This window comes from Halictus rubicundus, chromosome 11 (genome assembly GCF_050948215.1).
Source record: "Halictus rubicundus isolate RS-2024b chromosome 11, iyHalRubi1_principal, whole genome shotgun sequence".
NCBI lineage: Eukaryota > Metazoa > Arthropoda > Insecta > Hymenoptera > Halictidae > Halictus > Halictus rubicundus.
The window spans coordinates 14,171,858-14,196,528 of NC_135159.1; the positions used below are offsets into that span (position 1 = coordinate 14,171,858).

General features: G+C 48.5%; 2 protein-coding genes across 8 annotated transcripts in view; both read right to left on the reverse strand.

The window, feature by feature from the left end:
- The window catches only part of LOC143358821 (uncharacterized), a 49,257-nt gene extending 48,082 nt beyond the window's left edge, over window positions 1-1,175 (reverse strand). The window contains exon 1 of the mRNA XM_076796296.1: window positions 1,128-1,175. Within this exon, the coding sequence (XP_076652411.1) occupies window positions 1,128-1,175 (48 nt within the window). The remainder of the gene's footprint in view (window positions 1-1,127) is intronic.
- Heph (polypyrimidine tract-binding protein 1 heph) overlaps window positions 1-24,671 on the reverse strand; it is a 427,542-nt gene that overhangs the window by 231,454 nt on the left and 171,417 nt on the right. The window lies entirely within an intron of this gene.

Genomic DNA, 24,671 nt, shown 5'->3' on the forward strand with positions numbered 1-24,671 from the left:
GAGCTGCCGGCGCGGACTTCCGGGTAAAAGAAAAGACGCGTGTGTCACGGTGTGCCGCACACGAATATATATATATTTACACGAGCGCGCGCGTGTACGTGTAGTACGTGTGCATGTACGTGTGAATCGTGATGTACGTTCGAATATCACGTGGTTCGGTTCGTTTCGGTTCAGGCTCGGTTTTTTCGCGAGATCGTGTGTGTGTGTGTGTGTGTGTGTTTGTATGTGTGCGTGTGCGCGTTTTCACACCTTCGGCGGAGAACTATTATAGACTGTCTCCTCTTGCAGCGGACTGTGTGTCGTCCCGTGGAGTCTGTTAGGGTTGAACAACGACGACGACGACGACGACGACGACGATGACAGACGAGAGGCGGGTAGTAGAGCGGGTACAGCACGCGCGCGTGGGACCCACCACAGACAGAGAACGGGTACAGGTAAACAGAGAGAGCGGCGGAATTGGACTACGGGCGATCGACGGCTCTCTGGTGTGTCCGGATACCGGCGAGACACAGAGGGACAAAAGAATAAAGAAAACGGGGGTCGAACAGGGAACGAGAAAGACAGAGAAAGAGGAGATAGAGAGGGGGAGAAGCTAAGCAAAGATAGAGAGAGAGAGAGAGAGAGAAAGAGAAAAGAGAGAGAGAGAGTGAGTGTGTGTGGTGGTGGTCTGTCTGTGTGCACGTGTGTGCCGGTACTGTGTGAAGTGGCTCGCGGAGGACCCCCAAGACAGGACTGGAAAGAGAGAAGGAGTGTGTGTGCGTGTGAGTGTGTGTGTGTGTGTGTGTGAGTGTGTGTGCGGGAGAGAGAGAGAAAGGCGGAGAGAGAGTGTGTGTGTGTGTACGTGAGAGAGTAACTCGGAGGTGGGAACGATTAAAGAGCGTCCTACTCGATCGCCCAGCTTGACACAACTGAGGAGCGTCTCTCTCGCGGCGCCCGCGTAGGCCTCCACCGCCACCGTCGCCGCAGCCGGGTCGTGTCGCGGCGTATACGCGGCTTTCAAACGCTACCCCCTGCTCCTCACACCCCGGCGTACCGTACAACGCCAATCCGGAGCGAGACTCGGCCCGACGAGTCGCGAATCTGCACGAGCCCCGTCGAGTCTGCGCGCTCCAGGGACACCGCGAAACGCGGCTATGCTGGTGCTGCTGGTGCTGGTGCTGCTGCCTCGCGACCATCTATCCCTTTTCCTCTCTCCACTCTCTCTCTCTCCTCTCTTCGTCGTTTGCCAACCCCCTCTCCCTTCGGCGATAGCCACCCAACCACCCTATACACCACTCGCGACCGTGTTCGGGGGATCGTGTCTTTACTAACCCTGTTTCGTTCGGCTTCACCTCTTTCGCGAGTCTTATTCGCGCTTCCCCAGGAAGCTCTCCTCTCTCTGTCTCGCTCTCCCTCTCTCTCTCTCTCTTTGACAGAAAACGGTGGGGGACTCTAGTTTTGATTTCGGTGATCGCCGGGTTATCTTGGATTGCACAGGGTCCACGGTGGATGGATGGAAGTGACTGATTTTGGATGATTCACTGGTTGCTGTGTGTAACTTATTAGTTTCACTTGGCTAGGTTTAGGGAAGACTAGGTCGGGGCTGGACTAGGGCCGATAGGGTCCATTGTTGGACCGTGGAGAGCTAGGGTTAGGTCTCGCGTAAATTCTTCTGTCGCAAAATTTATACATTCACTTGGTTCGAGTGGGACAAATTTATTCAGTGCAGAGCCAAGGGGGTCCAAAGAGGCTCAAGTGGATCCAAGTTAGGTTTGAATTGGGTAGCAGTGTGTTTAGGAGGATTCATGTGGGTCCAAGTTAAATTTGCATTGGGTAGCAGTGTGTTTAGGGGGATTCAAGTGGGTCCAAATTAGTCGAAAAGAGTCCAACTTGACTTAGATTGGGTGGCAGTGTGTTTAGGAGGATTCCAGTGGGTCCAAAGGAGTCCAAGTGGGTCCAAGTTAAGTTTGCATTGGGTAGCAGTGTGTTTAGGAGGATTCAAGTGGGTCCAAACTAGTCGAAAACAGTCCCACTTAGGTTGGATTGGGTGACAGTGTGTTTAGGAGGACTCAAGTGGGTCCAAATTAGTCGAAAAGACTCCAACTTGACTTAGATTGGGTGGCAGTGTGTTTAGGAGGATTCCAGTGGGTCCAAAGGAGTCCAAGTGGGTCCAAGTTAAGTTTGCATTGGGTAGCAGTGTGTTTAGGAGGATTCAAGTGGGTCCAAAGTAGGCAAAAAGAGTCCAACTTGAGTTGGGTTGGGTGGCAGTGTGTTTAGGAGGATTCAAGTGGGTCCAAGTTAGGTTTGAATTGGGTTCCAGTGTGTTTAAGAGGATTCAAATGGGTCCAAAGTAGTCGAAAAGAGTTCCACTTAGGTTTGCATTGTGTGCCAGTGTGTAGGATTGAAGTGGGCCCTAACTATTTGAAAAGAGTCCCACTTAGGTTTGCATTGGGTGTCAGTGTGTAGGATTCAAGTGGTTCCAGAGGGTCCAAGCTGCCATTATCGTGGACCCAACTTGGATTTCAAGTTGTCAGTGCTGAAAAATACTTTTGAATCGAAGTGAAAAATTCGATATCCCTTGAAATTGATTCTCGCTTCCCCCCTAGCTTCATAAACTTAAAACTTCCATCGTTAATTCAACAATAATCCATACCCGCATCTACAAGCAATCTAAAAATTCTTTCCTGAAAGAAAAGCCCACGAGCCCGGGGTGGTGTCCAGCTTGATCGGACCCAGGCGAAAGCACATTAGACTTCATCTGACTCGACAATCACGTCAATTCTACTCTACCGACAAATCCTAACCGAGCAATCGAGAGAACGACGAGGTGAACGGGCGTAACGTGTGTCCGAGGGGTGCAGCGTGCCGGAGAGAACGAGAGGGGAAAAACACAGATTCGAGCGTGATCACGTCGATCTCGAAGCGGGAACAAAAACGACAGAAAACTCTCGCGCAGCAGAAGGACCTTCGATGGGTTCTTCAGGACTGATTGTTCAGAAACGGTCGTCGTTGATCAGGATCGATTGCACAATGAACCGATTCACCCTCGACGGAGTCGAGGACGCTCGAACAACTGGCTCCCTCGAAAGTGGTAACCTGATTACCCGAAGAGCCGATGATTGGATGAATGAATAACGAGGCACAGGACGTAGTAGTTTTTCTAGAAAAAAGAAAGAGGGACCCTTTCTTCGTAGCGCAAGGAGACAAAGGGTGCACGATGTTCTGAACGCACTTAAATGGTGATTAAAGGCTCGGAACAATTCGAATCTTTCCTCTACTGTCTGGGACTGATGGCTTTCAGCTTGATCTCCATCCGACTCGATCAGGTCCAAACTGGGATCACCTAAACCTTAGGTCTCTCGAAGTTTAGCTCGAGTTTGTCTGTTTAGGTCAGTCTTATAAGATCGAGACAGGCCTCGCAAGCCAATTTTTCTGAAGGTTTGTGCCGAGTATAAATTAGGTCCCTAGGTTCAGCACAGTGCCAACAACGCTGAGATTTTGAACAACGACACTAATTGCCTCGCATTACAATTTTCTCCCCTGTTCAGCGGAAGCAAGGGTCAAAGTCAGTTTTGGAAACCAGAAGCGAAAGCGAGGTGAAGCAACGTTTGAACATTATCACGTAGCACGTCTTGATCGGTGGAGCGCGTCCGTTAATTACTGTAAAATGCAGGAGTGGCAAACGAAATAATTACAAGCGTCGCGGTTCCTCGAGATTATACCGGTCTCTAATTACAGTGAAATAGAAAACTACGAGGAGGACGCTCAACTCGCATGTGACTGTTTTCCGTGCGTCCTCGGCGACGAAACCGAAAGTGCACGAATGCCGAAAAGATCATGCTGTTCGTCGCAACGAACACCAGCAGTATCGTTTCATCGGCAACGGGACAGATTCGATTCTTCCAGGCGGATGTAATGAAACTTCCTGCGTTGTCTATCTCTCGCAGACGGCCAGATATTTCGTTTGTTTTTTTAATTATGGACGCCCCGGGGGCAAAAGCGACGGCTTCAAGGGGAATTTAATTAACTTACCGAGACGGTCGCGTGCCAAAGGAAACGGAGTCAAAGAGGCCGGAAATCTTACCTGAAACAGAAATTAATGGACGATTCTAAATACAGCGACAGACAATGCGACAGACAGCGACAGACTATTAAAGAGAAATATGAATGAGCTCAGAGGTCTGAAAGAGAACATAGTCCGCGACGTTGACAACACGCAGGTCGTTTTCGATATCCGCGGGACACGGGCCGCCGGCCGGATTGGGACCTCAGAGCTAGGCTCATTAGAAATAGGTCCTCCATGATTAGGACTGCTAAAGCGAGGACCACCAGAATTAGGACCTTCCCGATTAGGACCTCAGAGCTAGGTCCATTAGAAATAGGTCCTCCATGATTAGGACTGCTAAAGCGAGGACCACCAGAATTAGGACCTTCCCGATTAGGACCCCAAAGCTAGGTCCACTATAAATAGGTCCTCCATGATTAGGACCGCTAAAGTGAGGACCACCAGAATTAGGACCTTCCGGATTAGGACCTCAGAGCTAGGCCCATTAGAAATAGGTCCTCCATGATTAGGACCGCTAAAGTGAGGACCACCAGAATTAGGACCTTCCGGATTAGGTCAACAAGTAGTGAACGCACGATTCGAATTGAATTTCGACCGGCTTGGTAAGAACCTAATAAATCGGGCACACGGTCGAATTAGCACCGAACGCCGCGGAGCGCGTTCCGCGAGAGAGGCGAAACGCAAACGAAATCGCGAGACGGTGGCAGAGATCGTTAATCCCGTCGTGCCGACGACTTAATACGTTGGGCAAACCATTTCGTACGGGGGGGGGGGGGCTGTAGCATCATCCAACCGCCCATCCTCCCTTCGCCCTCAGAACGCCCCCGCATTGCTCCTGAGAATCGACCCTAAGTCCCGGAGAAATTACTCCGGGGTAAGCAGTATGCAGATCGCGAAATCGCGACATACGTTAAGGATTAACTTCGGGTTGGCAGCGGGCGGCGAACTGCCGCGGCTAAATAGGATCTATGAAATCGGGGGATCGGAATGCCACCGGAAGAGCTCCGCTTCGTGCACCTCGACCCACTCTAATTTTTATAATTGCTTTGATCCCCCCAGAATTGTCACTCTGTTAATCTATATCGGATCTTTGGATTTATATATTTTCTAGCTTGTTATTTAATTGGTTAGCTCTCGTGGGCTAGGTGACCTGGAGTTAGGTACCCTAGTCTTTGACATCCGGAGATTAGGTCCTACAGGTTATGCTCACTAAGGGTAGGACCCTCAGAGTTAGGCCCTACGATAAACAGACCCTCCAGAATTGGGACCTTCACGGTTAGGCACTGTAGGTGCCCTGTAGAAAGAGCATCATCTCAGATAAGACCTTTAGAATTAGGACACTCAAGGATAGGACCTCCTATAGTTGGACCATCAATAATTAGGATCTTCAATGTTAGGAATTAAGGACCCTCATAGCTAGGTCCACTAGGACCACCAGGACCACCAGAATTAGGACCTTCCGGATTAGGTCCATCCAGAGTTAGGCGCGTCTCAAAGTTAGATTCTCCTAGACATGGTCCACCTAGAGTTAGGCCCTCCTATAATTAGACCCTGCAAAATTAGGACGCGCAGTGCTGGACCATCCAGAATTAGGACCCTCTATAGGTCATCTGGAATGAGCCTCTTTGGTTCCAAGGAAAACACCCAGTCCCAAAGGGTAGCAGAAGGGTCTCGTCAAGTAAGAATGCAACCCGGTTCGTGACGCTGGCATCATCGATTTTGTCGTCGGTTTCGCGAATGCCAGTCATCGACGTGGAATTGTGTAACAGCGATTTGTCCGCGTTTAGCGGCGTCGTTATCGTGGCATCGGCCGTGCATAATTCTGTTTGAACGAATCATTATTGCGGTCATCCATATATACGTGCCGGTAAATCCATTTACAGTCCAGCTGTCGATTGTTCCACGCGCTAAATTACGGAGGATGATTGATGTCGAGCCACGACCCACCGGCGGCAAAAGATAAGCCGAAATAAAACGTTGGAATCGACGAATCGTCCGGCCAAGATTTCCGAGCAATTCGAAAGTCAATCAACTGCTCGCGAATAACAGGAGATAATTAATATATCTTTTACATCGTTCGAAAAAACTCCGTGGTCGTCGGCCAGAGAAAAAGATTGGGCGAGCCCTTCCGTCGCCTCTCCTCACGCGACCTGTTTCAGGTTGTCGCCCTTCGTTCTCGCGAAGATTTCTTAGCGATTCCTATCGCCGACGGTCACGCGATCCGTACAACTCAGAAATCCTGATTTGCAGCTAACCTGGCCGACGAAAGATCACCGCCGCCACGGGAACCGTGACGGTAGGGAGGGGAAAAAAGTTTCACGGAAACACGATAAAAACCGAGCCCGCAATTCCGTCGCGATATGATGGATGGGATCGCCACGCGACGGGATTGAGCCCTCGTTCGGCATTGTTAATTTCTTACCTGCCCACGATAAACCGTTTCGCGGCTCCGATGTCTGGTGATTTGTCAAACGGAACGGACCAAAGTGATTAACCGTTCGAGGAAATAATTAGGGACGTGTGCCACCGCCTGTTTCTTCGAGTAACACACATTGGACTTTATCTGCGGTTCGCCGGTCCTACCTGTCGACGCATACGTGATTTAGGCTTGCCAATGTCCGACAGGCTGATTGTTCATACCTTCGTGTCAAATGTGATTCTGTATTTTTTAAGTTAGGACCTCTTTGTAAAGTTGTAGACGTGGAGGTCCTAATTCTAGAGGATCTGTCCACGAAGCTTGTAGCTCTAGAGAGCCTAACCCCAAGGGCTCTAACTCTAGGGGTACTAACGCTGGGGTCCTAATCCTGGAAGGGCCTTAACTCTGGTGGTAATAATTCTAGAAGGACCTAACTCTGGTGGTACTAATTCTAGAAGGGACTAACTATGGGGAGTCCTAATTCTAGAAGGGCCTAACTCGGGTGGTCCTAATTGTATAAGGGCCTAACTCTAGTGGTCCTAATTCTAGAAAGGCCTAACTATGGGGAGTCCTAATTCTAGAAGGTCCTAACTCGGGTGGTCCTAATTGTACAAGGGCCTAACTCTAGTGGTCCTAATTCTAGAAAGGCTAACTCTGGTGGTCCTGATTCTAGAAGGGCCTAACACTGGTGGTCCTAATTCTAAAAGGGCCTAACTCTGGTGGCCCTAATTTTAGAGGACCTAACTATAGGGCACCGTAACCCAAGGAGTCCTAATTCTAGAGGGCTTAGCCATAAGTCTCCCAATTTTGAATGGTCACTTGGGCCACCGTGTGCAATTGCACCAAATGCTTCAATGATAAACACACCCCTGTAATTTTACCCAGCCCACTCAAAAACGGTAGCAAAGTGTCCCACAAGGCCCTACGACTGATCCAAGCAGCCATACTACAAGGAATCCGCAAGCATCCAGAAAACTGGTTACCCCTGGTAGACTCGGTGCAGTTTCCGAGCAAAGAGAGAGGGAGTGAGACTACCCCCAAAATCATCGACCCGTGAACCCCTCGGAGGACAAGGTGAGCAGATTCCCCTGGATTTCAGTTACGTCTAGCAAGCGGCAGTTAGGTTGCCGTGGGTAATAGGGCTTGATGCATGGCTCCCAGGATGCGCCTCCCTCTTCTTCGTGCTCTCACCCCTCGATTTGCCATTCGTCCTCCGGCAAAAGCAACCCCTCCGTCTTTCCCGGACTCCCTCTTCTTCGGACTCGGTCTTTATTTATTTAAAGCCCGTCACCGGGTTGGCTGCGGCCGGTCGCGCGGTATCCCCGATGGGAATCGGCTCTGTTCGAAAACACATCGTCTCTGTGTGCACGCGCGTTCGTACGTGCGCGCACGTGTGCTTTCGCCGTATCGAATGCTCGATTGGCCTGACCGACTCCTCGTTTTCCGAGCGGTTGGCCGGCGTTTTCTACGGCTCGCGCGATTTCCATCGTCAACCGGACTCCCAGCAGACCGATTACACCCACGCTCGCTTCTCCCCAGCCATTCTCAGCCGCGCCCCGCAGACCCCCTGCAGCTCCCACTTGACCGGACTGCGAAATCCTCCCGAGAAAGTAAAAGCTGGACTTTTGTTTCACGAACGAGACTGCACGACGATGCCGAAAGCTGGGAAAATGTGTACTGTGCCGCACGTTCATCCCCTAACTTCTGTACCAGAGAGATTTCTTCGATACAGCTTTATTGGCGCCTTAATAAAAGAAATATTGCATCTGAAGTCGGGGAACCATTTTTCGTGCGATTTATGCACTTGTGCATTTGAGGATTTGAAGAGCTGAAGATTTTCCACATTTAGGAATTTTTTGCGGAAAAACTGTTGAATCTTTTGGATTCAAATTTTGCACACGTATTTACTGGCGTTTGAAGTACATGTGTGATTTTTTTCAAGTCACAGCTATCACAATTACATGAGTTATATATTTCTTTGTAGGGCCTGTGGGCTGAGCTTTACAATGGCCCCCGAGCTTTTGATACCTGTCCCAATTGGTGTCTATCCCAGAGCTAGTGTACCGGCGATCCCAAACCAAGAAAATTCCCGTGGACTCGTTAATTGCGCGAGCGAACGTTCCATTTTGCCTAGTAATTGATTCTTTTCCCGGTCGGGGTATCGAGCGGCCCTCGAGGCGACGAATCAATTCCGCTGGCGACGCGTTCCTTAACCTCGCGAAAATTAAGCAAACTGCCGCGCGCGTTTGCTCCGTCTCCATTAATCTCAGTCGGCGTTCGCTCACGTTTATTTGGTCACTGTTTACGAGTTCCTTAAACGCTGCCTCGGGATGCCTGATGGCCGACGATCCTCGTTACCTCTTCAAAGACTGACGCTCGCGCGATTGTGAGAGGTAAGGATGATGCACCGGCTCCCACGGATCCAGGGACGCATTCTGAAGTCACCCCTCGGAGTGGGAGATGGCTTTAACGATCCCCTCTCCCAGAGGGGGGGCTATCCTTTAATTTTTCCACTTTGTTGCTGGTAATTCGACGCGTCGCATTCTCCGTTACGAGTCCCGGCAGCTCCCGCAGTTTCGGGATGCATTTACATTCGTCGTTCCACGGGAAACAACCCCCCTCCCCCTTCGTGAAAATATTGTTACTACCAAGAATTATGGCCGCGAGCAAGGGGCGAAGCCACCGGCGACCGTTTTCGTCGTTTAACCCGGCAAACAATCTTCTTCCGAGGCGACCAGCGTCCGGAACAGCCGGAATCTATTTGCACTTCTCGCCGGTTACAAATCACCAGTTTTCGATCCTCACTAATCCTTCGGACTTGCACGAGACTTGTCCAGAAAACGGATTCCCGCTTCGAGACTACGCCATGAATTTTCTTTCCTGTTATGGACGCTCCGAAGACCTGTAACTCTTCCACAGTAGATTACCTCTCTTGTTCCTGAATGCTTTCTTCGATGCTGACTTCGTGGCGACTCCAGGTGAAAGCGGGGATAACAAGCCACCGAGAATTATCTGATGCGGTGAGCACCTATTAGACCGTTCCTGGACGTGCTTACTTTTTTATGGTGAGTTCAAGTGCGAAATGGCGGAGGAGAACAGCCAGATGTCGGCTGAGGAACGCCATTCTACGTTCAATAGTGCTTGAACTTCATGAGGGACCTCAATGGGACTGCAATGAGGTCCGACTCAATTGGACCTGACTCCGATGAGGACTAACTTGATGGGCCCAAAATCAATGAGGTCTAACTCAATTGGGCCTAACCTCAATGAGACCCAACTTAAAGGACATCCGAGTAAATGGGGCCTAACTTCAATGGGGTCTAACATAATGGGACATAAATTCAATGAGGTCTCCAACTCGGTGGCATCTAACTTCAGCTAGGTCTAAGTTAGTAGTGCCTAACCTCAAAGAAGTCTAACTTAAAAGGACCTCAATTAAATGAGAGGTTTCAGGTTCGACTCAATTGAGCCTAATTTCATTGAAATCTAACTCAATAGGACCTAACTTCAATGAGGTCTCCAACTCAATAGCATCTAACTTTAGCTAGGTCTGATTTAATAGTGTCTAACCTCAAATAAGTCTAACTTAATAGGACCTCGATTAAATGAGGCTTGACTCAATTGGACCTAACTTCAATGAGGTCTCCAATTCAATAGCATCTAACTTCAGATAGGTCTGAGTTAACGGTATCTAACCTCAAAGAAGCTTAACTTAACAGGGCCTCAATTAAACGAGGTTTGGCTCAATCGGACCTAACTTCAATGAGGTCTAACTGAACAGGACCTACCTTCAATGAGGACTCCAACTCAGTGGCATCTAACTACAGCTAGGTCTGAGTCAATAATGTCTATCCTCAAAGAAGCCTAACTTAACAGGACCTCAATTGAATAAGGTTTGACTCAATCGGACCTAACTTCAATGAGGTCTGACTGAATAGGACCCGACTTCAATTAGGTCCGACTCAATGTCCAACTGCTGGACCTCAACAAAGTTAGTTCCAAGTAGACCTCCGAGATCTGGTCGGCCCATTCAACTGTCCAAACAAAGTACAGTCTAAAAGAGCATCGTAATACAATTATAAACCCACGAGGCTCCTCGCTAAGCCCGCGCGTATTAAATTGCACAAAAAGGCGGCCCGATAAAGACTCGACACCGGTCCAAGAGGGAACGAAGCATTCGCGATTGCCGCAGAAGAAAACGACCAGTCTTCGAGCTATTCCGATAGGTAAGACCGGCAGCTTAATTCTTCCGGGTGCTGCCTTTTGTCAGCTACAGTTCCGACGGCGGACGACGGCGTCGCGAGCGCGTCACCGTTACGATATTAAATACACCGAATTCCTCGTCGTCGTGATTTAGCATCGGGTCGCATTCTTCTTTTGCTTCGAGGAAATATCACTCGGGGAGCGGAATGCGCAGAATTCGCAGCTGGTAATGAAGTCCCCTAACTCGCGCAGCTCCGAAGACGCGTAGCCGCCAGTGATTTCGGAAAGAGAGTCTGCTTTCGGCAGGGAAAAAGAGAGGTGATATAGATTTTCGGAGACGGTTACGACTTCTGACCCCCTGGCGATACGAGGGTTCTCAGTTTTTCCTTGTTTTTTAGTGCGATTTCGCGTGACAAAAAATAAAATTCGTGATTCGATGCCCGGGGACCGTGGAATGCAGAATATATCGAAGGAAAACAGCCTTTTTCCCCTTGGATGCGGCTCGAGACAAGGGAGAAATTGAGAGAGAAAGAGATTGGAGGCTTGATCGAAGACTGAAGCCGATAAACCGGAAGCCGATTAAATTTATGGGGCGAGAAGGAGCGAGAGAGCCCCGGCCAACCAACCCCTTTGTCGTCTGGCGAATTTCGTGCCGGGATCCGGCTCTGTTTTCGGAGAATTACAATGACCAAAAAAAAAAAAACCAGAGGCACACTTAGTCCCTCTGCCATAACGTAAGCCAAACAAGCAACGCACTGCTACAATCCAAATTCAAATTTACCTCATTTCGGAAAAATAATATCCTGGGAACCCCGGTTTCTAAAACACTCCTGACAAGTCACAGTATTTTTTATATTTTTTATTTTCATTTATTCTACAGCAATCCCACAAGAAGACGGTAAGAGTATTATGAAAAAGGGTGCTTCAATATTTTCTTGACTATAAGACTTTCTTTTTTACAGTATCCCAATGACACGTTATCAAAGTTTCCAAAACTGTAAATTGTTTTAACCTCACTTCTTTAGCCGAGATTGTGACAGAGCAAATTGTGGCGATACTTTTTGTACAGAGTGTAAGGTGAAGGATACCGGATGAAGAGGTTTACAAGGACTGGGAAATGATGGAGAGACCGATGGAAACGCGATTGGTACGATTAAATGCAGGTGGACGTATCACCGGATTCGAGATGCGGGAATGATTAAACGCGGGCATGTTATTAAAAGCCCGAGTATTTTTCGCAATTTCACTCGCAAATAATATACGGAGAGCCGCGAGACTGAAGCACGTTGATTATAAAATTCATATTAAACTCCACATTGACGGGGTCGGGTATTCAATTTCTGCGGGGGCCACCGGCACCGGTTCGCCGCGGCGCCGTTTTCAGGATGAAAATTATGCGCGTGCAGTTTTTGCGCGTCGGTAATTCGGCCTCCGTTGAAATTTCGCGTATCAGTGTCTACAACAGCGGCGAAAGTAATATAGCCCCGGGACGTCTTTCGACCCCCGCACGGAAAAACACCGGCAAACCAAATTAATCCGCGCCGCGCGAACCGGTGCGCAAACTTAGTTGGCCATGTTGCCCATCAACTTCGCCGAAAATTTCATCAGCCCCTTGCCCGGCCGACGAAAACGAACCGCTCTCACCGTGACGAGTGCCATAAATATTTCGGCAACCTTTCGCCTGGCGATTATCGTCGTGACAAACGCCAACAGCCAATGTGCTGTACGAAATCGCCAAAAAATTGGTTTGGAATTTTTTTTCACCTCGTTAAACCTCTCCGAAAAATCTGAAAAAATTCAGTGGCAGCGACTGTGCCGCTATAGACCTACTGTTAAAATATAAACAACCTCGCTGTAAAACTCTCCAAGAAATTGTACACATTCGATTTTTTCGATTTATAATTTTCGTGGCCAGGATTTTCGACCAAAAAATTCGAAATAATTCTGCAATATGTATACTAGTGGCATCATTGTACCAGATAATTTTCAGAATTTTTACTCACAGCTGGGTGGAAAAAATGACCTAAGATCGATTTTTCGATTTTTCCCTGCGACCACCCCCCCTGAGCAGGATAGGGGGTTGAAACTTGGTGGAAAACGATCTCATAATCGTTAGCAAATGGCGGAGAAGATTTTTCAGATCAAGGACACCGAAATCGTCGAGCTGTAACGCGATATTTCGCGTCCGTGGTGCATCCGCATCGACGAAGTGGCTCCCCGCGCGGTTAATGAACAACGGTGAATTATTAAATGCGGCAGCCCCAGTTTCATAACAAGACATTTCGCAAGAATCGATACAGCGGCTCATTATCTCGCGACTCATTGGAAATTCAACCGATCGAACAATAAGGGGTTAAACAGTTATTAAACTGTTCATTTCGCTACCCTTCGACGCGGGAGGATACAAACACACCGTGCCGTAGTAGAACGCACACAGGCTCACAGGTTCGTGACCGCAGAACGAATACGAGGGTGGAAGAGTGTCCAGGGCTGCGGACAAGCCGGGCTGTGAGGGAAGGGGTCTGCGCGCCGTTCAATCGCACCCTTAATTAGCGCACTCAATTAAGCACGCGCACCGAGCCCGCACAACAGACTGCGCACCGAGCGCGCCCAGTTTTTACGTTCGGGCTGCGTTAGGGGATCGAATTACCGACAATTATTAGGAAGCCGACCGAATTGTTTGCCATTCGCGACGCCGATCCTAGAAATCGCTCATTGGCATCTTCGGCTCATTTGCAGTTTAATCGAGATGGCCTCCTAACAATACAATATTGAAAACCATTAATACCACAGTGAATTCTCGATATATGTCAATAACACGGGTCCTGTCTGTGTCTTTTATCGTCCAGGAGACATACCCGAGTTATGTTTACACTCCTCGGTGGCCGGGGCCTCTCGAGCTTAGTGCCGTCTCACGAGGTACGCCCCGTGGTAGTGGGAATAATTTCGCGACGTTTATCCTGCAGGCCTTGACGACATATATAAAGAAATCAGTGCACTATTCTTTGACCCCCGCGAGCTTCCTCGGCGTCCAAGGCCTCTCGAGCTTCGTGACCCCTCAAGGGGTATACCCCGGGATAGTGGGGATATTTCGACGACAATTATCATGCAGACCTTGGCGACATATATCGAGAAATCACTGTATTTCGAGAGGTGCAATTCACAGGCCTGGATCAAGCTTCAGTTAAGGATTTATTCGTAGTGTAATCGCTAGGTTAAGGCCAAGTTCGACGATGTCTAATCCTGAGCATCATTTTGGCGCGCTGCGAAAAAATAACGGAATAGTTAAAAGGCAGATGAACACAGCTTGTAAAGTGAATCGGGCTGTTTGGAGGTGCGTGGCCGTAGCGGTGGGATCTTTCAGAATTTACCAGGATTCACCATTATCAGAAATGCGAATTCGAGAGGGCTTTTATACGATATAGCAGAAGATAGTAACGCGGCGATGCAACGAGGCAATACACGGGCTTCCCGAATCCAGCACGTGGTGCACTAAAATCGTACGAGGGATCCATTTTCCATTTGCCACTCCCAGGACACCGCGATTTTACCATTTTCCAAGATCGTACCCGTAATGTCTGCTGAACGATACCGTATCGAGTTTCGCCCGGTAGTCCTCTTATTATCGTTTAACAGAAATACGATGTAACACGAGAAAGTGCTTTTCTATCGGAGGCCCTAGCCCCGCCATATTTTTTTCCCCCTTTTTGCAGACTGTTTTGTTCGTTATTTTCCACGCTATTTTGGTCAACGGCACAAAGAAAAGTTTCCGGTTCGTAAAATCCGCTTTTTCAAAAGAATCTTGCCATCACGCTCGAATGAACTTCCTGGAAAATAATAATTAATGCCCCGTGCAGTCATTAACACCTTGCTCGAAGCACAAGATAAAACTTCTCTGAAGATTCTCTTCTTTGAGTCTTTTTATACATCATTTTGTTTCCGGTGGCTCTCGGGGGCGAAGAAGACGAAAACGCGAGCCGCTCGCGTGCATATTTTATTCCGAAACTGGAAATAGAAAAATCACCATCAGTACACGGCCGGAAAATTGGAAAACGTCGACCGTAGGAAAATTGGAAACCAGACATCTGACAAATGGAGGTGGGGTAGCACGGATAGTGTGGAAAACGTTAAAAATTAAAAATTTGAAAAATGAATAACTTCCGCGGCGTTCCACCGGAACGTTTCCATATTTGGCCCTGCGGCTCCTGCGTGGAATACAATTTTTAGGTTTACGTGATGAATAACAAAAAACTGCTTGAATTATTTTACATGCAAAAACCACGGCCGGTCCCCGTAGAATCTTTTTAATTAAACGAACCGGAGAACAATCGAAGGTCTCGTGTAGCGCGTGAAAAAGCAAATCCATAAAACGACCAACGTCTGAAACAGTTTCACCGTTCACGTACCACGATGCAACATTGTAGAAAGCGTTATGGGGCGTGTTCCATGATCACATGGACGCCATAAAAACTTCCGAATTAATCCAGCGAAGATCTGTCACACCCCAGCAGGACGCGTCGACGAAAGAAGGGCTCGTTATTCGAAAAGGGACGCGCCATTAGAGTCGCCCCAGCGTGAAGTGTCAGCACCAATGGGATCGGGACACCCGGTATATGCAGCCTGTTCTCTCCGCCGCGTACATAAAAGCATCGACTTTCGATCCACGGAGTCTGAAAGAAGGGTTCTCTTTTCCATCCCCTCCCGGGTGATCGAACGCTTCCTTATCGAACGGCCATGTTTGCCAGAAATTTTCCATGAACATATTCATCCGGCATTAATTTTTCATTCGTTTGGTCAGCGTCCAAACTATTGCTTTGCATTTTGCAGATGGAACCAGATCAATTTTTAAGTAAATATTCACTGGCGTTCCGGAGCTGGCAAGCAATGAATACGTTCACATTCATTTCAGAAAAAAGATAACAGGGGTCAAAGGACCCATGCCTGACAGGTACCAGAATTATATGGACGAATGCCTAACAGGGTCCAACATTACCCACATCCATACCTCTCGGGGACCAAAATTGCATGGGTCCGTACCTAACAGGTTCCAGATTAACAGGGTCCGAAAAATTAGCAGGGTCCGAAAATTTAGCGGGGCCCCAAAAATTAGCAGGGTCCGAAAAATTAGCAGGGTCCCAAAAAGTTGGAAGGGTCTAAAAAATTAGCACAGTCCAAAAAGTTAGCAGGGTCCAAAAAGTTAGCAGGGTCCAAAAAGTTAGCAGGGCCCAAGAAGTTAGCAGGGTCCAAAAAGTTAGCAGGATCCAAAAAATTAGCAGGGTCCTAAACTAACAGAACAAAAAATTAGCCGGGTCCAAACCTAACAAGGTCCACATCTACCAGGGTCCACGCATAAGAGGGTACGAAATTAATTAGCAGGGTCCAAGCCTAACGGGGTCCCAAATTTACAAGGTCTAACCTAACGGGGTCCCAAATGGGCCAGTGCGTCCCCAAAGAGTGGATCGTGCAATCTAATGAGCAAACAAAATTTCTGCGTGTATTTGAAAAACCTGAGCGTTCGGAGGATTAAATCAGGTCTTAGACAAAGCCAGCTGTCAGCAAGAAAAAAATGCCAAAGTATCCGCCGTCGGCGAGAGTCAATCATATGATTGACGCAAAAGAAATTACCCTGTGTGGAGCAGAAAATTCTTAGGCGGTCCTGACAGTTCGCGGTCGGACAAGCTTTTGTTGTGCACGTCAAACATCACGGCGAGAAAACGAGAACCGTGACATAGAATTTTATCATTTTTCTGGATGCCCGCCGAGGGGGAAGTTCCGCAAGCTTTTCGCCGGGGTTCGTCGCACTGCGAATTTGAATGGATTGCGTCCCAATGTTTACCCTCTCCCCCGTATGTACGCTCTGTATATCGTGCACCCTCGAATCGCATAAAAGCACCGGCTGGGTTTCCATTAGTTTAATTACAGACAAGGTCGTCGTCGTCGTCGTCGTCGTCGTCGTCGTCGGTGGTAGAACATCGTTGCAGGTGTAGGTAGTTTGAAGCACGAGCCAGCGGGAGTTAATTCCGTAGAAAAGGTAGATCGGACCTTGCGAGACATCAGCGACCGGTGAAAATTTGTTCTGCGGACACTGATAGAACTCGGTTTGGACTTTCTGTAAAATGGCAAATTAAATCATAGTGCAGCGAACCAAGTGACAAAGCAGTGGACTCCTTTTCTAATGTCAGGTGTCACAGTGAAGACCTGGCGGTGGCTGGACTGCGGATCATTATGGGAAATAAAAATTTTCTTTTAATTGTTTCAATTTACTCATTTTTATCACAAATCCATGAAATCCGCAGTCTACTGATCACAATTTTGAGTTGTATTAAAATTTGTTTAATGGACCTAACACTGACAGCTTCTACCCAAAATCAAATATAGTCTACGTTGAATTATTGATTCTTGGCGATCCTCATTGCTTTGTTAATTTTTCAAGCACAGCGAATGAAAGCTAAAAACACATTGTACGACTGACCGCATGCCTAACAGCGTTCCATTGTGCCCAACAGCTCCCCAGAAACGTATACACGGTGCTGCAGGGAGCACGAATGAACGTTCCGAGATCTTGCAAAATGCATGATAACTTCCAGGCAAACGCGCTCTCGATTTCCAGCAACTGCGTTCCAGCCGCAGTTATCTACCATCAGCTCTTTGTCGAGGCTCCGTGTTCCTATACTATACTAGCTCCTGGCGCCTCGCGTGTACACGTGTGCGTGTAACAATCACGGGGACATCAGCGAACCTTGTTCCAAGTATTTGTGCTACATTCTCATACACCGAATGGATTTTCTCATCGTCCACTCAACACATAAAAATTACAGACTATGCGAGACGCATTCCTTGTAGCCAGGATACTGTTCCCACCTCGTGGGACAATTAGAGGATTGCTAAATCGTCTCCAGGCTTTTCAAGCTCATTACAGGCTCCAAGTGAGCGACGACAAAAGCAAGAACAATTAGGGAACATCTTTATTAAAGTGCAGGTAGTACTCAAGACATTAAGGTAAAAGTAACGTAAAATTTTAGGGTACCAGGACACTCAGGACATCCTAGAATCTTAGGGTATCAGATTGGAAGTTTGAGGTGTCCTGGAGGTCTAGGGTGCCAAACTAAAATTTTAGGATACCAAGACACTCAGGACATCCTGGGATCTCAGGGTATCAGATTGGAAGTTTGAGGTGTCCTGGAGGTCTAGGGTGCCAAACTAAAATTTTAGGTTGCCAAGACACTCAGGACACCCTGGAATCCTAGGGTATCAGCCTAGAAGTTTGAGGTGTCCTGGAGATCTAGGGTGCCAAACTAAAATTGTAGGGTACCAAGACTCTCAGGACACCCTGGAATCCTAGGGTATCAGCCTAGAAATTTGGGGTGTCCTGGAAGTCTAGGGTACCAAACTAAAATTTTAGGTTGCCAAGACACTCAGGACACCTTGCAATCCTAGGGTATCAGCCTAGAAATTTGGGGTGTCCTGGAGGTCTAGGGTGCCAAACTAAAATTTTAGGATACCAAGACACTCAGGACACCCTGGAATCCTAGGGTATCAGCCTAGAAATTTGGGGTGTCCTGGAGGTCTAGGGTGCCAAACTAAAATTTTAGGGTACCAACACACTCAGGACATCCTGGAATCCTAGGGTATCAGCCTAGAAGTTTGAGGTGTCCTGGAGATCTAGGGTGCCAAACTAAAGTTTTAGGGTACCAAGATACTCAGGAGATCCTAGAATCTTAGGGTATCAGCCTAGAAATTTTAGGTGTCCTGGGTGTCTAGAGTGCCAAACTGAAGTTTTAGGGTACCCCGGCAGTTTAAGTTATCAGTCCCAGGTTTAGAGTATCAAGGTGTCGATTTTGGGGTATCAGGCTAAAGTCCTAGGGTCTTGGGACTAAAAATTCGTAACCCTGGCTGATTGTGTCTCGTCCAGGCACTGAGCTAGGCTAAAAGGCAAAGCCGAGAGCTGGGCAAGAGGAGGTAGCAGGATCCTGGGTCCAGCTCGGGTCTCTTGGGCTGTGCCATTCCCCGTGGACGGTAAATCGGTCTTCTGGTCAGCGATGTAATTAAAAGAGCGGCGTGCATTTAAAACGAACAGCGGCATTGTGAGGCGGTGGCCGACAAAGTGAAATGGAGGAGAGGAGAGACGAGCCATGCAGCAGCAGCAAGGCATGGCGGCGGCGGTGGCGGCGCTGTTAATGGGCGATCGGTGTGGTAGCAAGCAGACTCTAGGCGACCGCCTGAAATCCACCGCCTCGGCCAGAAGCAGTGGCAGTAGCAGTAGCAGTAGCACGGAGCCAGCTCTCGGCAGCGAGCGGGCGAACAAAGCGGAAAGCTTCGGCGTACAAACAGCGTCGGCCCCGTGTTGCTGCAAGTGCCGCGAAACTTTAACAATGGTTATTGTTTCGGGCCGGCTCTGTAACTGGCCTAATAAAATAGCGGAAGCCCGTGCTGGGAATGGGTGAAAAAAGCCGGCCGCGGAAAAATCGGCTGCCGCCTCGCTGCCGGATATAACGATAACGGGAAGTTCGAGGCGAGAGAGAAACACAGAGAGAGAGGGAGGTGGAAGGAGACAGAGAGAGAAAGAGAGAGCTTAAAACTGTGCCTATGGCTCGTTATCGTTTCGAATGCACTTTCTGATGTTTTATACGGGGCCGGTCTTCTTCGAATGGCGCCAGCCATGGGGAATCAGCCTAATGGCCGAAACGATGGCCCCCGTATTTCAGAGAAAACTGCGAAAGTGTTTAATCGGCCGATCCCGTTCCCTCGATAGAGCCGTTCGATAATTTTATCGTGCCCCGTTAGATCCTCAGTTGTTTTCTAGCGGCCTCGTTCAATATTGAACACGACCACTGCGTTTCTTCGTTTCTTCGTTTCTCGCCCTCGCGCAGGGATCTCCAGAGAAATTCTGAACTATCAAAAAGAGGATCGGCGAATCATATTTTTACTTGGCCGTGTCCAATGGGAGAGCCCGGATGAAAAATGTATTGGATAGAGCACCGAACCGTTCGCCGGCTGAAGGAGATTATGGTTCCGAACGTTCGTCGAATAACAGAACCGTTTCGACATTCTTATCGCCGCGGTGAGAGCTTTGTCACTGATTAATTAAATTTCTGCCGCGTTCGGAAGACTGTAGTGCACACTCGTGTAAAAATTATTTGAATCCACGGGGGAGAGGAGGTACCCGAGGAATAATTTTTCGATGCTGTTCAGAGCGTGAACATGATATTCAGGAATATTATTTTTCCAATCAGTAATTCGATGTGAAAACGGCCTGTTCTGATGCGCGGAACACGTGATATGAAATGTAACACGCTTTATCCCGCACTTGTTCGAGGGTGCACATCTATGTAGGGAGATGTACGAACGGGTATTGGTCGTGTTGTGTTTCAGATCCTCGGTTATTCGTGCTCGTTACATTTTTATGAAGATACGCGACCACGTTTTTGAGAACCGAAACACTCGTTTGCAGCTGCCTGTGTATCGGGAAAAATTGGAAAATTTTCCTATTATTGTAAGCAGTTGTGCGATCTAAGCTGGGCCCCAAAATATACCTAACTCGGGATCCAAATTAGACCTAGTACGGCGGCCAAATTGCGGGTTACTTGGGGGCCTAAATTACTCCTAACTTGAGGCCCTAAATTAGATATGGGTCGAGGTCCTAAATTTCCCCCGTCTCGGGGTCCTAAATTATTCCTGGCTTGGGGGTCCCAAATTAATCATAACTTTGAGCCCTAAATTAGATATGAGGTCCGAAGCTTCCCCCATCTCGAGGTCCTAATTTATTCCTGGCTTGGGGTCCTAAATTAATCCTAACTTGGAGCTTTAAATTAGCTTTGGATCGAGGTCCCAAATTTCGCCCATCTAGGGGTCCTAAATTGGTCCTGGCTTGGGGTCCTAAATTAATCCTACCTCGGGGCCCTAAATTAGCTATGAAGTCCTACATTTCCCCCATCTCGGGATCCTAAATTATTCCTGGCTGGGGGTCCTAAATTAATCCTAACTTGGAACCCTAAATTAACTATGAGGTCCTACATTTCCCCCGTCTCGGGGTCCTAAATTATTCCTGGCTTGGGGTCCTAAATTAATCCTAACTTGGAGCTTTAAATTAGCTTTGGATCGAGATCCCAAATTTCGCCCATCTAGGGGTCCTAAATTGGTCCTGGCTTGGGGTCCTAAATTAATCCTACCTCGGGGCCCTAAATCAGCTATAGCTCGAGGTCCTAAATTTCTTGAGGTCCCTTATTCTGCCTCAGGCTTGAGGTCTAAACCGCAGGTAGACTACAGTCTTGGAGTTCTCGGGTGAACGTGAAGACAGGAGGCAGAAAATTCCCGAATGTCTCGAAGTCAAGGGTTGGCTGGGCCACGGATTACACGTTTTCCGCGGTAAATCCGCCGCCGGGTGGAAAACCGACGGCGGATACACCGTCGCGACAAGGCTGATTTGAATTTTTCTTGGTGGCTCAATACCTCCGGCTCTTCCCCGGGACACGTCGCATTGAATATTCCATAAATAAATCGGCGTTTAATAGAAAATCGGGGAACTCTCACGCCCACCTCATCGCTCACTGTCACGCGGCGCGCTGCTCCAACACCCGTCCGCCGCCTAGTATCTCAATAATATTCAGTTTATAAAGTTTGAATGGCTCTCTTATTACGCGGCTGACGAAGCCCTGCTTTTCTCCCTTTTCCCACTTTTTCGACGGGGATCTATCTTGCCGATCGATTGCCACGGAATGGCTCTCCGCGTTCTTCTCGCACAGGAGGAGCCGCCACTGCAACTGTTTATGCTGCCGCAAAGCCGCCTATTTCACATGGAGAGACGATAATGTTTTACCGTGGAGGCATTCAAAATGATCGATGATACGATACGCTACAAAATACAAAAATGAACTAGTGGAAACATAGCTCGAGCTAGGTCCAAACCTAAGTCAGCTCCCATGTCAAAGCTAATGTAGGACCTCGTTTCAAGACCTATTTGCGGTCTTAAATTACACCGGGAGCATGGTCCGAAATTGGGCTTGGGCCGGGGTCCCAAATTAGCTTGAAACGGGGTCCTAAGTCAGCTCCATGCCAAAGCTAATTTAGGACCCGTTTCAAGCTAATTTCGGACCTTGGCCCAAGCCTAATTTAGAACCTCGACCCAATCCCAATTCAGGACCTCAACCAAAGCCTGATTTGGAGCCTTGGGTCAATCCTAATTTAGTACCCGTTTGAGCTAATTTGGAACCTTTGCCCAAGCCTAATTTAGGACCTTACCCACGGTATAATTTAGAACCTCGACCCAATCCCAATTCAGAACCTCAACCAAAGCCTGTTTTGGAGCCGTTTTGGAGCCTTGGCTCAATCCTAATTTAGGACCTTGATCCCAGCCTAATTTAGGAGCCCGGTCCGAGCTGATTAAGGAACCAGTTCCAAACCAATGCAGGATCGATTCTGGCCAAGTCGAGTCCCGAAAAATCAATGGAACAGAACAGAGCGCAGCCAGTCGCCAAGACGGAGGAGTGGAGATCGTTAGAGGCAGCAGGAAGCCCGGAGGTTTCGTCGCGAGTTTCGTGTAGTATCGTCGATTGTCGAGGCGCGTTTCGCCCGACAATAACGTGTTCTCGGAGGCAAAGGAACTGCCGATCGAGCGTGGGGACGGCCATCGTGTCCGCTCCTAATTCCTCTGTTTGCGTATGCAAACGAAGAGACGAGGTCGGCCGAGGGCCGCCTGGACATTCGTGTTTAGATTGTCCGTTTGTGTGTCGCGCACAAACTCGTAAACGCACCTGCAGTAATAGCTAACTGTGTGTGTGTGTGTGTGTGTGTGTGTAACGGTTTCAGCTCGAAGGCAGTTGAAAACACAATAAACCACCGTGCCACACCACAGTCCTCTATCCGGCAAAAATTCTTTCATCAAAGCAACATTTCAGCATCGGTTTGGTCGGTGTATTTGCATTTTATTAAAAATATATCCGGGCACGCTGGTGACTGTTCCAGGCTCGTTATCGCGTCACCTAGCCCAGGAGGCAGCATGATTTTCGCCGGCGCGAGACTAATTCGCAACTCCCTCTATCTCTCTCTCTCTCTCTCTCTTTCACGCTCGGTTCATAGACGGGTGACGTGTTCACTGGAAATCTGTATTAACTCGGCCCCCGTGGGATCGGCCTTCGAAACGCGCTCGAGCTGCAAAGAGATCAGGAAAATCGCTGGGAGCGAGATGTTTAATAAAGGCAGACGCCGACGCCCGGAATGGAACTGTCGCGGCGGACGGACAAGAACGGTTTCGAAAATTGCCCGGCCTTGTTTCCCCGGCGAAATGGAAATTAATTCCCCGCTTTGCGGTAATGAATTTCGAATTTCACGCACGCGTGTGCGGTGCGGATGCTCGAAGCGTTCGTCCGCGGCTGCATGTGCGTCATTCCAGAAATTCCGGAAGAAAAACACCACATGTTTCAACGTACTCGCGACAAGCGGACTATTTCTAGTATGATCCTCGTGACACTACAGCGAGACAATTGGACCATTTTACGGAGCAGTACGGATATGGCTAGATGATCCGTCTGCAACGTAATCTCTGTAGGCGCAAAGTAGCTGCGATTTATGCAAGACCAGGACGCCGGAGATATACCTCCAAGGCGTCAAACTTCGAATGCTCATAAATAATGTTCGTGGGAATCAAATATGGAGGACGTGATCAACCTGTTCCTTAGATATTCGCTATCCTGAATCTCGTTTAAACCATATTCCTCCCATGGCGCTGGTCCGAGGGAAGCGGAGAAGACTAAGGAGACAATTGAGTCGCCAAAACTGTGGTTAAACTGATTTTCATTAAAGCACAGCTCTGTGAGCATTGATCTGGTGTTTTGTTGCTAATGGAATAGAAGGGTGAAAAGTGGCGGGTCATTGAGTCTGATATCGACAGAAATATTTTCTGTGTACTCACTAGACATGACCAAGTGAGTCCCAATGAGACCTAACCTGTCTGATATCGAGAAGTCCGAACCCTATGACCTGTCTCTTCCTGCATTCACTCTGACAAAAACGCGACCACGGCTAATATCAATTTCCCGCAACTTCCACCAACCGTAGACCCTCCACCGTCTCATCAAGTACGAAGGCGGGCAAAGAAAAGCTCCTTTGCATTTCACGTTTCCAAAGTCCGGTAACGACAACGGTTATCGCGTCCGGAAGGCAATCGCCGTTCCGTAGACGATATCGTCTTCCTCTTAGAAACGGAGGCAAAATCACATGAAGCACCGGGTGGATCCCTTTAATTGTTTCAAGTCTGCGAGCAGTTAAAATAACGGTAGCCGAACCACCGTGGCTTTGTGAAACGAATAGTTATTGCTCCGCCTTTCTTTTCAGCTGGCGGTCGAGCCTGTTTGATCCACGCGCTGTCAGTACGCTTCGCACGCAGGATCATCCGAGCAAATTAGCCGAGTGAACGCATCATCGCCAGACCCGGGGCTGCACTCACGTCCTGTGCCAGCAGCAGCAGCACCCTGTCTCGGAAGTATTTCCCGAGGAATTTTAATTAATATCCTGCGGTTCGGGCAGAGGTGGCCAAAACGCCGGTCGAACGGGCGTCAGAGGGATACAAAGCCTTCAGATAAAAGGCGATTACCCAGGACCCGCCACGGGGGGAGGGTGGAGTTTTTTTTATCGACGACGAAATGCCCCAGCTTCTTTTCAAGGGTGAGCATAGGGTGCAAAAGGTGGCCGAGACGTTGGGAACAAAACCTGGGGTCACTGACTCCGGAAATGGTGATGCCAGACACAGCAAATTGCTGCCATTAACTGACACCCTGACCCCTCCGTGATATGTCACACCCCCGCATTATTCCGCAATATTACCCCTGAAAATAATCCCTAGAAAAATTGCAACAGTTAGCCCTGACTTGTCGTCCAGCTTGGACCTGAATTAGCTCTCGTCTAGGGTCCTAATTACACTTAGTCTGGAGTCCGAATGATGCCTATGCTAGGGTCCAAATTAGACTCAGCCTGTGATCCAAATTGGACCTAGCTTTGGGTCCAAATTGGACT